The following is a 15,914-nucleotide window of genomic DNA, read 5'->3' as shown; positions in this document are numbered from 1 at the left end:
TCTGAAATCTAGAAGCAATACCAGAACATAAATACTGCAGCTTTTCATTCCCATCTCAGGACTAACTCTGGCTTTGTCCTTGTATGGGAGAACTGAACTTAGTTGGAAGCTATTGGGGAAGAAAAAGAGAAGGGAAGAAAAAAGACTCAGCAGTGCAAAGAGTGCAGTTCTTTCTCATCTGAGAACATCATGGAACAGAACTAAAAAGTAAAAAAGGCAACAACAAGAAAACCCCTATTGAGTTCATTTTAATGTAGCAAGAAAAATAATGGACTACTCGTGTTTCTGGAGTGGAAGTTCTTACATTTTTAATCTTCTACATTATTATTTATGTACTGTGTCTTAGATAAAAGCACTAACAGGAGCAAGTCCATCCTGCACCAGAGGAAGAACATATTATGAAACTGCATGGATTCAACCCGTGCTAGGAATTTATTTCAAGTCCAATATGAACTTCTAAAATACTGCTTCTTAGACTAATGTAATTTTGATAATTTTTAACTTTTTCGAAAAATTCTTTTTGTTTTTCAACATGCTAAGCACTCTTTGGAAAGCTTTCAGCTGTGTGTTTCACCTGCATAGTGAGCTTCTAGAGTCTTGTTTCCATGGATCGTTGCTCATGGGCCATCTGCAGCAGGCCTGGTCAGCCTTCAGGGAATGTGTTTCATAACCATCATCACAGCAAACTGAACTGCTTTTAACTTTAGATGTTTTGAACAAATAGATATGTAAGAGGGCGCTTCACGTGTGATTCTTCCAGTGTTCAAGCTTATACCCATAGTGCATGGGTCTAGGGCTACAGCCTCAAAGCAGTGGCCTGGATTTGGCTGTAGCCTCGTGCAAATCTTTCCAGTAGTAAACAATATTGCTGCTTGATTTAGATATTTAGATGTTCTGATAGAGAAGGAGAAGCTGTGATCTCTAAACTTTTTTTTTTTTTTTTTTTGAATGTCCTCTTGGTTATGATGCCTTTTAATTTGGAAATCAAAGGGCAAGTGTTCTAAAGTCACAAGCAGAAAAATAGCCCCCAAGTTCTGGCCCTTTTTATCTTCGGAATGTTATAGAGAACTTCTCTTCTGGACATTTATTTTGTACATATGTAACTGTTATATGTATGTAACCATCTTACATAATCCATATGCACTGCTGTTAAATGCATCCCACACAGTGCTACTTACCAAAAACATACTGTGTAACAAGTAATGGCTAAGAAAAGAACCTTGATTAATACAGGGACTTACATCTCCCCAGTCATTTGATATCATCATCATTTTTCTCATGCTGAAGAACAGAGAAGCATGGTGATGGGGGTAGAGCTTGCTACATGAGATTCCTGGTATGCTGGCTTGTGGGAAGTGATTTGCATAACAATTCATTAGTAGGCCAGAAAAAACAAGGAATAATACCTTAGATTCAACCTTCAGTTGATGTGCCAGGCTTTGCTATTTAAGGGAGGCAGTGTCTTGGCCTTTATAATCTAAACCAAAGCAACTTAAACTTACAAAATTAACTAGTTTTTTTTTTTTTGTCATCAATTTTTGTCAGACTGGGAATGTCCTCAATCTATTCACTCCAAATCAGTATATTTTGAAGTAAAGCTTTCAGTGTTTCATTTTTTCAGCGCTTGTGTGTGTACTCATGCAGAGGCACACAAATGCTTACTTTTGAGCAAGTGCACGGATATGAATGCATTGGATGCTGTGGAAGAAATACAAGAAATGAATGTTTCTCTGGATTTAGTTTCTTCTCTTGTGCGTTTTGCCATGCAAAGAATAGCTACTGTGTGTTAGGTAAATGTTACTTTCTGTAAGATGTCTTTATATCTTACTGTTTTCATCTGTGGCTCAGTCTTACTGGGAAACAGTCTGCAGTGTTGAATTTGGGTGTTTGCAGATAAGCACTTTTACTTTTGAAAGGACTAGAAATTCATTCTGAAATAAAGGGATGTGCTTCTTTTGTGTGGCCTGTAAAACTGGGGTCATAGAGTGATGACTTGTCAGTGAGTTGGGTCACGACAGAACACACATGAAGTTGTGTTTATGCTGTTTAGATACAAGATCTTCCACTTTGATTTGCTTACATAGTTTGAATATAGTTTGGTCCATTTTTTCTCAGTTTTACCAAATAGACCGTGTTTGACTTGCATACCTCCTCCCTACAGTAAAGGAGATGAAACAGGATCTGTTGCAGCTATTCTGATATGTACTTGGTTTTTTTAAAATACTGTTATTTTTACTTCTCAAATACCTACTTCCAGAAATTTTAAATGGTGCTCTTTTTGCAGTGAATATTCATTCTAAACTTAAAAATCAGCAGTTTTCCTGAATGTGAGTGGATATAATAATACCTGGGGAATTGGCAGCTTTTTAAAGTTTATTGTAGTTACAAAAATAAAATTAAACAAGAATCATTAAAACAAAGTATCTGTCTGTCTTTTGATAGCCATTGATTAAGAAATCAATGAAAGGAGTAACTTTGTATTTCAAAATGTTTTAACTTTAATTTTTTGCAGTAGCCATCTGTTGGTACTAAGAATATTTTCCTTACTAGGTCAGCATGATGGACCTCTACCACGACAGCATGCGGGTTTGCTTCCAGAGTCGTTGATATGGGCATATATCGTGCAGCTCAGCTCTGCCTTACGGACCATTCATACAGCAGGACTAGCATGCAGAGTTATGGATCCAACAAAGATTCTAGTAACTGGCAAGACAAGGTAATGAAAGTATTAATTCTCATTGTATACCATGGTCTATGTTCATGGGGGCTGCTGAGCATGAACTTTTGTTAGGCAAATAACAAATCTGATTAGAAAGAGCTAGTATCTTTAACTGATATGAGACAACGTGCTTAATTTGTTAAGATTTTTTTTCCCCAAGTTCTATACATCTTTCAGGAAGGTTTATGCACTGTCCCTACAATACTATTCAAGTCCTCTACTGCCAGTTTAGTAACTTAATGCTTTATTTGTAAATTGAAGGCTGTCAGTCTGAATTATAAAACATTAAAATCAGTATTTCCTGCTTTATAGTACTAAGATGCCTTTTTTTGTCATGTTAAGGCATTCAGTTAAGGCGTTCAATGATATGAATATTAGGAAAAATAGAGTAATCAACAAAACGTAACGACACTTGTTCTTTTTGCTGTTGTTGTTCCAAAGGTTACGAGTAAATTGTGTTGGAATCTTTGACGTTTTAACATTTGACAACAGTCAAAATAATCCACTGGCGTTAATGGCTCAGTTTCAGGTAAGACAACAGTGCTGTAGTGAGGTTGGTGACTTGGCCCAGAGAGTACAGAAAACCAATGTGATTCCTTCTGGAAGATTAATATTTTAATTGAATTGTAGTTGATATATCTATTTCTAAATAACTGTGTCTTTCATTCCTGATTTGATCTTAGTTTAAATTTGTTTGTAATTTAGAAAACTGAAAGTTCATTTTACTATCTTCTGCTTCTGAAATTTCAGCAAACTTGCAGAACAGGTCAAACTACTAGTATTTAACAAAATAATTCAGAAATTGTTGGAATCACAGATTTTTAATGCGAGAAAGGAAAATCTTGCATTTAGTGATAGAGATCAGAAAATGTTTCAGTAGCAGTTTTTGCTCTTTCTCATATGTTTTAACAAAAATAATTGTGACAAATGCCTGTTCACAGAGGAGTAAGAGATCTTTTTAAGTAATTGCATTTAGGCCTTCTCCTCACTCCTAAAAGGTTCGAGTGTATCTTTATTTTAGGCTCCTAGTTTTTCCGTGTTCTCCTGACGTTCTCTGAAGTGTGGACTCTGCATAATTCCTGAATTAAGAAGAATCCCTTTAGACTTAACAAAAACTGTTCCACAGTCATCTGGAGCATCACTGTGTACAGAAGTGCCTCTTTCCCTAACTTCCCCTCAGGGTAAAGTACATTACTTCAGCAGTCATCACGTACCCTGTTCATACTGGGAGTGAAAGACTACAGTAGGGAGTTGGATTTAATTTATTTTCATTAATCGAGATTATTCACTGTGAGAAAATTGCTCATTCAGAGTCTTCCAGTAATAAATGAAATGTTTGAACTTTGGCCAGGCAGAAACTAGCTCATTGGAGACCTTGTCCTAGGACAAAGCAACTTTTTTTTTTTCTTTCTTGGAATAATACGGTAAAGCAATTTTCAGTGTGCTTTGAGTAGGACTTCAAAGGACCCCCCTACACCTCAACAACTGTATATCAGTGGGCTTGTTGTAGTCACATAATGGAAAACAGCCAAGAGAATATAGGGATACATGTAAATGAGAGGTTTCAATCCTACAACTATAATGAGATTATGATTAAGTACTTACTGAAGTTTACTTGAGTAGTAGCAGGAAAACAGATTGTACTTGAATATCATAATATCTCTGAAATTTTAAAGCAGAATATTTAATGTACTTGGAGGTACAAATCTAAGAATACTTGCAGGTGTGCCAATCTGTCAAAAGCTTTTAGAACTGTAGGAGCCCAACGTTTGGCAACTAACTTGTTTGATGTAATGCCTAGTTTTGTTTAGGTATGGGTTTTGTTTACTTGTATTATAAATTCTTAGTATTTAAATTGTTCAAGTATTGCTGCTAAAACTGCAGTACTCTTTAAGTGTGGAAGGTGTACGCTGGAGTTAGAAAACATTGTTTACTTCCTTTTTGTTGCTTCCTCTGGAAAGGCTAGGCTCTCACAATTGATTTTGTTCCTTCAGAGATTCTGGATGGAATTAATTCCTTGAAATTCAGGGGTCATTTATCATGTCCTACCTTTTGTTTGACCTAGCCAGATAGCACTACAAAATAACAGCTGCAGCTTGTTCTTCTTCCTCTTGATCCATGACCCAGTTCCTGAATTCCTCTGGGACTCTTGTGACTGTTAAAAATGTAGATTATCTGTTGGTTTACTGCCCAGCTTATATGCATTTCCTTGTTGTTGTCTTCAGTGCAGGAAGGTATTTTTGTTAGCATTTTTCACTTTCTGGCTATTTCCCATTGTTAACATAGATAGGAAAGAATTTGACCAGAACAGAGAGGAGCTATGCAAAAGGAATGCAATTATTCTTCATGGTCTGTTTTTCAGAATCTGTGTTAAATGCATTAGCTTACGTGATGGTTTAAGAGTTAAATAAAGGTGACAATATGGGAAGCTAAAAATATATGAATAGCGACTTAGGTTAAAAACAAGATGCTTAAATCTTACATACATCATCTTTCCTCTCCTCACCTCCAGTCTTATAAGTCACTTGGCAGTCAGTTACTAAATTCCTGTAGTAACACTGTAAATGGCGATGCAGGAAACAGTGGAAAGTTTTAATACGTATTTCTGTATTTGAAATAAAATGCAAGTTAGTCCTCTCCATGTGAAATGAAGAGAAAGCATAAATGTTATTGATTTAGCAAAGGCTGTAAGGTAACATTTGCTCAAAGTAAATATTTTTAATGTAGTAAACCAAAATAACTTTGACATGCACCTCCCTAAATTTCAAGAAACTAACTGAAGAGGCCTCTTAACTATTAACGTTGACTTTAAAAATAAATAAAAAAAAAAAAGTAATCTAGGAACTTCTAACTACAACTCCTGAGCTTAAAAAGATGAACAAATCCACAGAATTGTAGAGTGGATCATAGAACTTGAGCTGTTACTGATCCAAGCACAGCAGTGAAATTGGATTAACAAAGAGTAACATCAGTTTCAAAGAACTTAGAAAAATGGATCTTGTTGAAAGTCAGATTTATTTGACTAGCTTATGTGTTTAGCCAATAAAGCCATCTGTATAAAATGCTCAGATATTTTGAGGGCCTTGTGCATAGTAGCACATCATTGTTTTTAACATTAAAATTGCGGAGGCGTACCTATTCAATTAATTTTTAATCTATTCATGATATATTTAAAATTCATTTGATAACAGGGAAACATTAGTGGTGAAGGCTCTTTCAGAAGGTATTTTCTAGAGGCTGGTTTTTAGCTGAATGCTACTTTTTATTTCCATCAGTGACCAAGATGATAGTGATAAAATCTTTACTAGCAAAGTCTTTCAGGAGATAGAGGTTGTTGCAGGCTAGTTTTCATTAATTGAATTGCTATTTAAATGGCTATTTGCTGCACAAAAGATACATTTCTGGACAAAATATACCCTGTACTTAAAAGGTATAAAAGTTTTCTTTTGAAGTTGTGAATCAACTTAGTATGACTTAATAGTTAGTGTTGATAATTACCATAGCAAATGTCTGGTAAGCTGGCGTGATCCTTAAATACGTGAAAAGCATAATATGATGTGTAAGCAGATGAATGACTGTACCTGATGACCTGTCTGAACTGGCAAAGCTACTGCAGGAACTGTTTACTTCTGGTGTCGTTGCTCCAAGAAGATCTATTAGTTACTATGTGCCTCCTTTAAACTTCCGCTGCCTTGAAGCTGAAGGGGCTGAATGAATGAATTTTTCAGTGAAGAAGGTTAGCGTTTAGCAGGAATATGTAGATTTTTCTCCTTTTAGAAAGATGGTGTACTTCACTTCCTAGGAAGTTTTTACCTTGTTTGAAGAGGCAGAGTTGGTCAGAAGGTGGTAGTTTGATCCGTTCTCAAATAGGAACCTGATTTCTGTAAGTCCTCGTGTTTGTTCCTCTATCTAGCCAGACACAAGAGGAAAAAAGACATTTCAGTTCCTAAAATTAGCTGGATGAATCCAAGCCAATTTTGCAATCAAAACAGAAGTCAAGCATTGGCTGTAACTTGAATTATGTATCTTTGAGGCTGCATTGGTGTGTTGTCATCTTTGCCAAGTTTTGTATTAGATGTACTTCATGAAACAAATGCTAATTTATATTGCAAGTGAAATGGCTTAAAAAAAGGAAAAAAGTGCCTGAATTCAGAATTTCCTGGCTGAAGTTAATGTAGACTTTTTTCTTAACCACTTTTAAAATCAAATGCAATCTGCATTATGAAAGTGTCTAAGCGAAGAAAGATGGTATTTACGTAGGATTAAGTTTTATGTTTTGGGTATATCAGTCAAGGTTGGGTGATAATGAAGAATTTATATATGATACTGCCTCATCAATTATTAAATGTTGGAAGGTTTTAAGTAGGAGACCTGAGAAAGAACAAAGATCATTTTAAGATTAATACAAATATTTATTTCCCTTAAGTCTTTTGGAATTAAACTTAAAAAACTTAAAAAAAAAAACAAAAAAAAAAAAAAAAACAAAACAAAACAAAAAAACACCTAAAAAAAAAAAAGCAAAAAAAAAACCCATTGTGCTGAGTGACAATGTCTCAGTGCAGATACCTCTTCAGCAGTTTATCTGTTTACTACTATAGCAGTGTCTTCTGCTGCTCAACTTGACTGTACTTGTAAACAGGATCCCACCAAGATGGGATTTGTTGGTCTCATTCATTTCTCTTTGCCAAAGTACAAAGCAATGCTGATGCACAGGAATTCTTGATTCTTTAGGAAATTAAGTCTAGCAAATGCCAGTCCCATCTCCTTCATGTATTGTCCTTGTTTCTGTTCTATTTGCCACATCTGGTTTCTGTCTTCATTAGTGACTGCCCTTACCATGCTTTTTAACTTCTGTCACATTGCTTATCCATTTAAATTGTGCTGCTTAATCATACTTCAGCAGTTGATACAGAAACAGCAGGGATGTTCATAGACCTGGAAATGTGTTCTTTACTTTGTGCCTCAACATCTGGAAGATGTGGCCAAAGGGAAAGCACCCTTCAGCTGCTGCAGCCAAAGGAAGAACAGAGGCTGTTACCCCTCTGGGTGGAACAGCTGTGAGGGGCTGTGACACATCCACCATCTCAGTAGTTTCCCAAAGTTTTAGCTCCATAATTCTAAACAGAACTTTTAATGTTATCCCACTACCAAATTTTTGGCCTTTCTAACAGAAATGACAGAAGCTGTATTCCTTGTATGATGATACGCTCTGCTAAACATCATATCCTTCCTCCAGAATATGGAACTGACATTCACAATGAATAATAGCAGTCACCTCCTTACTTTTCACAAAAGTATCTTTTCTAAGAAAAAGTCAGCAATCTCTGTAGCTGATTATTAAATTCAATCTGAAGATTGAATCCAGTGTAGTTTCAAGTTTGAAAGGCTTTGTATGGGAAGAACTGGACAGCTTCTGTAATGAATATTACTGTTCCCTACTGAATTAGGGTCCTGTTTTTAGAGAGAACTTCAAAATCTGATGTTGCTTTTTACAGTAACTTCTGGTAGCTGTTGTTTAAAGTAGTAAAATTGGCAGAAGTTTCTGTTGTAGCTAAGTCTGTATAGCATATTCATCTTTTAAGATGTATTCTACTCTTAAGCAAAATGGTTAGTAAATACTAAGGTTTTCTTCACGAATGGGATTCTGTTCCATTTGTTAGCTGCACAGATCTGTTCCTGTTTAGCTACTTCAGGCAGTTTTTATCTTTTCAAACAGGCCAGGAGAGATGAAAATCTTTGAGTAGTTTTATTAAAACAGAAATATTGACCTGCTGGATTCCAACAGGACTTGTTTCTGTTTTAACAAATAATTCTTGATAGGTATTTTTGCATCTTGTATCAAGAAGATGTGCAGTTTGCTATCAACTACTTGATTCCTCAGGAATGAGTGCATGAGTGGTTAGGAGAACCTCTTCTGTAGTGAGCAGAAGCTCTACAAAGATTTCACTCTGGTATTATCCTTAAGATAAAAATGGATAAATTTGAAGCTTTCAAAGATAAATATATTACCCTGAAATTGTTAGGTACTAAAATTTTCCTGTGGATGTTTTAACTACTTGGATAGCTGTATTGCACAGCTATAACGTTTAGTTGTTCAAATTCTTCAGAGGTTACTGAAGAACTGTCTTAAATGCCCTCTAGTAATATATGTAATATTTATCTGTACTACGAATCTTATCTGTGCATATTTTCCCTGTTAGCAAACAGATCTGATCTCCCTGGGGAAAGTTGTGTTGGCTTTGGCTTGCAATTCTTTATCAGGAATTCAGAGAGAGAATTTGCAGAAAGCAATGGAACTGGTGACAATCAACTATTCCTCTGATCTGAAGAATCTGATCTTGTAAGTTTGCTACCACATTTCTTTGCTGTTGTTTTTGTTTGTTTTCCTGTAAAATATTATTGGAAGTGATGATAACTTTTAAACGTACAGATGAAAATGTCAAAATAACACTTTCAGATGCAAATAAGAGTACAGTTTACTCTCATTAATTGATAATGTTTAATAACGTGCTGTCTATGCAAACGTTCAAAGTTAATTTATATGTATATTTTTATGATATAACTAATAAAAATCAATATCCTGTTAAAACTCCTAATAAAATTGTATTAATGTTTAAGCAACTATACAAAGCAAGTTTCCCTCCCAAAAAACAACACAACAAAACAAACACAAAACAAAAACAACATAAAAACAAACACCCAAGCCTTTTAAGTCTAATCTTCCATACTGGGATTGATTGCTTCTTATTTACCATAGCAGTATCCTTGTCTTGTATCGTAGTTATGGAAAGAGTTAAGGGATAGGCATGTTGATTTTTTGACCAAAGACTTTAGTGCTAGTTTTTCTCAGTTGTATATTATCTTGTGGTGTTCTTTAGTACAGCCAACATTTCTACTCTTACAGCCTAAGAAGTAAAAGTAGGTTTCTCTGTCCCTTCTTTCATTTGAAAAGCGATTGCGTCATAATCTGAATCTTTGCATCTTCCCTTATTGTTGGAGTGGAATGAGCTAGGAAGTCCCATGAAAGCCCTCCCCTAGCTGATATATATAACTGACTGGAAGTAGGCAAGTAAATTAGCACAAATGTTTTCTCTGTTAATATCTTTTAAAAAAAAAAAAACAAAAAAAAAACAAAAGCTGTCAACTCATAAATTAAAGAAACGTTGGGGTCAAGTAAAATCATAATAGGATGAACTTTTTGGCACTTGCAGTTTGTGTAAGTAATCTTTTTGGGGGGTGGGGATATTTTGGCAGGTATTTGCTGACTGACCAAAACAGGCTTCGCAGTGTAAATGATATCATGCCTATGATTGGTGCGCGATTCTATACTCAATTGGATGCTGCTCAAATGAGAAATGATGTTATTGAGGAAGACCTTGCAAAGGTAAATGATTAAGTAATCTGAACAGGAAGACCTATAGAATGTATTCCTACAGCTGTACCTTCAGAGGGAATGTTTTGTAGTTTCAGGTTTCTTATTTGTTTACTTTGTTTAGTAACCCAAGTAAGCTGCCTACCAACCTTGAGAACTCTGTTCAAAGTACTGAAAGTCCAAAAGCTCCAAGAACTACTAGTTTTAGAATGTGCTTGGCTGGGCTTTTAATTAGCTGGCATCCTCATGTCCAACCAGCAGTCCTGAGAAAATATTTTCTATATTGAATGATTGACAAGTAGTATTCTGAGTAAATAATGCCATGTCACCTCACACTAGATCATGTAGCTTATATTCAAGATCAAACAAATGTTTCTTTATATTTTTGAGTAGATTGAGATTTCAGTGCCACTTACCTTGTGCATTTTTTTTCTTTCCGAATCGGTGCTAGATTATGGAGATAAAGGTCCTGATAGTCATCTTCAGTTTCCCTAAAACGTTCACATTTTGCTGTGTGAGTCTGGCTGATCTATCAAGTTCAGTCAAGGTATCAGGTGCTAGCTACAAAGGAAATATGTATTTTGTCCTGTGCAAGCATGTACTTGCTCAGCAGGAAAGGGTTTGAGCCTCATCTTATCTGCTCTTCAGAAGCCACTGATCACAGAATTTTCAAACAAGACTGAAGTACATTATAAAGGCTTTTATATGACTGAGGATTTGAGTAGGGTAGGATATTGAGTTTCTATGTATTAAATCAAGACTTGTAACTCGTTTCCCCTGCATGCAATCACTGAGCATGTTTAAATAGGCAACAAATGGTATTCTGTTTTTCTACCATTGGTGTGTTGGATAACCAACTGTTTTCCCCTTCTTTATGAAAGATAATAAAATCTTTCATGGCTAAGAGCAGCAGAAGATGCCTACTCTGGATGCAGAGCTCTACATGATGGGTGTTCACTCTTCTTATTGCAGTCAACTACAACTTCTGCTCTAGATGTTTAAGATTGCTTCTTGTCAAGGTGGCCCAGTGTGCCTACTCAAATTTGGAATAGGTGGACTTTTTCCCAGAATAAAAATGGGAGGTTGTCCTATAATCATTATGAAGCAATCTGCATTGTCAGTCAGGTTTTTTAATAGCAGTTGCTTTTCACTGGCAGGTGAGAAGAGCCGCTGCAAATCCAAACTGTTGCATAGCTGCTCGTTCATCAGTAGCTGTTTATCTAGCAGTGATAAATAGCAATGTCATCATAGCTACAGTATCACTTAAGTCTAGCCTGATATCCTCTCTTTGTTATTGCTCCAAAGCAGATGCTTAGGGGAGAATGCTAGGACAATAGTAGCATGTATGTTATTTTTCTGCATGTTCTCCTAGCATGCAGTCATCCACAGCTTAGGGGCTTATGATGTAGGAAGCAGTTTGTGTGTAGATAACAATGTCGGTGTTCTCTTGAAGCCATGGATATTGTTGCTCACATTTCACACAGTAGTGACCCTGTTACTCTGTCCTTTTCCTTCCTCACCTTAATATTCCCATTATCTACGTGTCACAACATTCAAGCATGCAAAACTTCTGTTCTCAAGTCCTTTAATCCACTCTAGGAGAATTCCCTGCCTTACGTGCTACCAAGCCTGCAGAGAGGTCACCTGGAGGCTTAGAGCCAGTGTTGTTGCTCAACTCTCTGTTGCCACTGACAGGGAATCTACGAGGCTGTAGCACTCACACAGATGTGGTTTTGGCTTTTGTGTTTTTGGCACGTGCTAAAAAATTATTTTGAGGTTGTATAGACCTCTGCTAGCTGGAGAAGGTAAGTCTTTACTGTTGATCTCCAAATGCAGCTTTAATTGAAGTACAAGCTGTTCTGCTGTGCGTTTTTTAGACTGGTAATAAAAATCTTGCTACCCCATAGGTTGAGGTCAAGCTGTTATCACCTTGACCTACTTTATTTACCCAGCTGTGCGCAGTAATCTACTCCAGACTGAATTAATTTGAAATCAATATGATCATGCATGGAGTGAGATGCAGCTTAGCATGAATAATATTTGAGAGCTGGGCCACTGGAGAATATGAATAATGCCAGGAGAGAGTATTTCTTTTTTTTTCATGTCAGCTTTGAGCAGCTTTGCTTAAACAGAAGATTAATCCACGGTATAAATGCAAGCTAGCTTAAGATATAACACTTTTTATTGTAACGTAAATGGTAATGAAGGATGTCTGAAATCAATTTTTCAATTAATTACGTGTATTTTAAGCATCCTAAAATGCTAATGTTCTGTCTTTTGTGTGTTTGTTCTGATTGCTTTGCCTCTGTCATTACTCAGAGTACTTATATTTCTAGATTTTTTGGAAGAACTTGTTTCAAAAGTTTTGGACTATACTGCAATTCCAATTTCAGTATGGTGTTATTGCTATGCACTATTTACTAATGATCTACAAAACGTTTTTCAAAAGCACATGTAGTAGATAATGTTTCTTCTCCGTATGCTTGAAATCAGCAATTTATACTATTTATTTCTACAGTCTAGCTATGCATGTGTATATGTATACAAACGCCAGAGGTACATTATATTCTTGTTTAACATAACTGTATATTAATTTATTTTTGAATGTAGGCTGGCAAGGGAGGTTAGACTAGTTTCCACGTAGTGGTAGGTTGCTTGATCCAGTTCTTGTTAGGGCAGCAAGTTGTCACTGGTTATTAAATCTCCACACTTAAATGTGAAGTGTGAAGATTAGAATTGGGCTACCAATACGCAATATAATGTATTGGATCTAGATCTCTTTCTGAAAAAATTATACCATCTTCTTAGAATGAATCAATTATTGTAGTTCATAGTGCTTCATTAGCATTACTATGGTATATCTTTGGTAAATAAGTGTCTTAATTTTATGTTTCAGAAACTTGAATAATCTTTCTTGTTTTCTAGGAGGTGCAAAATGGAAGGTTGTTTAGGCTTCTAGCAAAATTGGGAACAATCAATGAGAGGCCAGAGTAAGAAATTCTTGTTTTTGTGGTGTAGAGCATGCAAAACCCAGTTTCCAATGCAAAATTTCTTCCCTTGTAAATTGAAGCTGAATGTTTTCCCCTGTATTTGCCTCTGAAGGGATTAGTCGTTAACTCTTGAAACAGTAAGATAAGCAACTTTGACAAAAATATTAAATAAACAAAACGACTACACATAGATATGCCAAAGTTGCTTCCGGTTGGATTCTCTTACTTCCTTGTGAGCAACGATAGTTTTTGAGGAAAAGCTCTCTTGAACTGCAGATAATTATGTAGATATCTGTTTTAAGCCTGTTAATTATCAGCTTGTTTTTCTTATGAGGTACTGCATAAAAATTAAGCGTTCCTGTTTGGTTTTCCATTGACTGTTGTTTTCTGCGTAATTGAATAGACCTGGCTGTGGAAGAGTTGTGTTTGCAAAGCTATTTTCTAATGTTTATGTGGTAAACTTGTTAAAGAAGGCCACTGTTTTCCTCTGTTGCTTTTCCATGGGCCTTTCACACTCATTAACTTCAGATACGTTAGCTGAGAAACTTTGAATGTGTCATCTTCTGATAGTGTGGCAAGAGATACTAATTTAATTGCAGATCTTAACAGGAAGCTCAGCAGAGCAGCAGGGTGACTTGGTCAGATAGCACAGTGTATATATGAGTTTTGCTTTGTCTTAACTTTCTGAAGTTAATATGAGCCTTTGTTTTACACCAGGTTTCAGAAAGACCCAACGTGGTCAGAAACTGGAGACAGGTATTTACTAAAGCTCTTTCGAGATCACCTTTTCCATCAGGTGACAGAAGCGGGTACTCCTTGGATTGACCTCAGTCACATTATCTCATGTCTTAACAAGGTACACTGTATTTGGGTTAGCTTTTAAAAACTGCATGGGTTAAGTTTCTTTAGAATAACATTCCAATTCAAGGCAAGTTGTCATTGGCAGGTTAATTCTGCTGATTTAACTGATGGTTATTTTTTCACCTATTTTGGTTGAAAACAATGTATTCTTGAAGCTAATACTCAAACATTTGTAGATATTGTAAATAAACTTAGTAGTACATTAATGTTAATACTCGGGATTCAGTAATGCAGCATGAGATTCATATTAACCTTTTCATCCTAGAACGCATTGAATATTGTGGATAAGCAATGCTGGTCCCTTTATGCTACTCTGGTCTTTTCAATACAGCATAAAGGATCCGTAAAACCCCTTTTATAGGGAGAGGTTTCTGTTGATACAGTTATCACATAAAATGGTCATAAAACAACAGGGTCCATTCCTAAACTGTGCTGACCAGAGGGAAAGAGAGGAGGTTATATCAGGAGGGGAACTACAATAGAAGTTTAAGCAAAATCCAGCACTGACCTAGACAGTGAGGAAAATTTCTGTAACATACTGTGTTAAGCCCATTTCTGGTAAAACCCATAGTCTTGCAGTCTTCTAAGAGCTGCACCACTAGCAAAACTTTAGCTGAATGCTTTCACGGTTAATAGTGGGAGATGTAAGATAGACTACAAGATCTTAAGTGATTGTAGAGCTGCTTGTTTTGCTCCATAAAGTACAAACTGATTTTTTTTTTTTTTTTTGGTCATATCAGCTTTCAACTTTTCTTACGTTGTTTTATTAAATTTCAGTAACATACAGGAGAATAAGTTACTACTTTTCTTTGTAGCCTCCTGATCATTCCACTCCTTACAGAGAGAGTGGCAATGCGGACACTGACAATATATAGTTTGTGGCTAGTATTTTCTTTTCTAGGATTAGGTAACCAACTTTCTTTTCCATGAATGTTTGTACGTACTCAGATCCATTGGCACAAAACAGCTGACTATTTACAGTGAAAACTCTTTCTAAATTGTCACAGCTTTTTATCTGCTGTTAGACCACTGCTGTGCGTATTTTTAACCATTTTTATCTCTCTGATTGGTGTCTGTAATCGCTTTAAAAGGGCAGTAAAAGGATTGACGAGGCTAAATCAAAAGCATGTTGCTATTCAAATAGTGAAATGTCATCGTGATTTGAAAGTGGTAACCAGTATAGCCCTGTAACAAGTGGAGAGCAATTTGTAAGTAGGAGACTATGTCAAACAGTGCCTTATTCTATAAATGTTCATGGCTTATCTTTTTTAAACAGAGGCTCTTCTCTTCTGTGGTTGTGGATTCAACACACAAAAAAATATAAGGCTTTGTAGAACTTTGCTTCAGAAACGTACTCTACAAAGCATTTCTGAAATCATAGTGTTCACTAGTAGAAGTGGTTATTTGTGCTTTCCTGCTATGCCCAAAAGCATTCTTTTGGAATGAAACTCACTCCAGTGTTTAAAAAGATTTTTTTTTTTCCAGTATGGTGTTTTTAAGATCTTTTTTGTTAAGACACTGATTTATGTATCCAAAGGAAAAGAAAGTTATATAATGTTTCTAGTCAGCTGTGTGGCTTTCTTAGTAGAGATCTTCTGTATGCTGGACTTGTGAAGATATTTTGCTGATTTTGTGAGAGGCAATGTGAACAGTAGACACATTCTCACACAGCCCGAACATGATAACATTTTGTAGCGGGTGTTGGAAGGAATTGTAGTTTTATCCTACTCTACAGGAATTAAAAGCTAATTGGCTTTCTTTTTGACCTTCTAAGCTATTGAAAAAGCAGAAGCTTTACATTTGGGAGGTTACAGCTCTTAAGGTTATGATCAGAATGTTATTTTAGAAGATAAATGCAAGTGGTTTCTAATTTGCTGCGTTGCTTCAGACAGCAGCCAAAATCTCAGTGCCAAATGTAATTGTCTTTCTGCCAGTCAGTACAACATTACATTTATTTAATCCTGCTGGGGCT

General features: G+C 35.9%; 1 protein-coding gene across 14 annotated transcripts in view; it reads left to right on the top strand.

Annotated features, from left to right (window-relative positions):
• Positions 1-15,914, top strand: part of PAN3 (poly(A) specific ribonuclease subunit PAN3) — a 76,897-nt gene that overhangs the window by 56,820 nt on the left and 4,163 nt on the right. For 13 of the 14 annotated variants that reach the window (XM_085216104.1, XM_085216099.1, XM_085216103.1 and 10 more), the window contains 6 exons: positions 2,551-2,716; positions 3,161-3,248; positions 8,920-9,059; positions 9,974-10,103; positions 13,017-13,081; positions 13,799-13,937. In XM_085216104.1, coding sequence (XP_085072230.1) covers positions 2,551-2,716; positions 3,161-3,248; positions 8,920-9,059; positions 9,974-10,103; positions 13,017-13,081; positions 13,799-13,937 — 728 coding nt within the window. Of the gene's footprint in view, positions 1-2,550; positions 2,717-3,160; positions 3,249-8,919; positions 9,060-9,973; positions 10,104-10,542; positions 10,639-13,016; positions 13,082-13,798; positions 13,938-15,914 lie in introns of all 14 variants that reach the window. The other variant, XM_085216109.1, reaches the window with a different exon arrangement.

This window comes from Meleagris gallopavo, chromosome 1 (genome assembly GCF_905368555.1).
Source record: "Meleagris gallopavo chromosome 1, MGAL_WU_HG_1.1, whole genome shotgun sequence".
In the NCBI taxonomy this organism is placed as follows: Eukaryota; Metazoa; Chordata; class Aves; order Galliformes; family Phasianidae; genus Meleagris; species Meleagris gallopavo.
The sequence above is the reverse complement of the archived record's forward strand: the minus strand, read 5'-3'. Positions and strand labels throughout refer to the sequence as shown.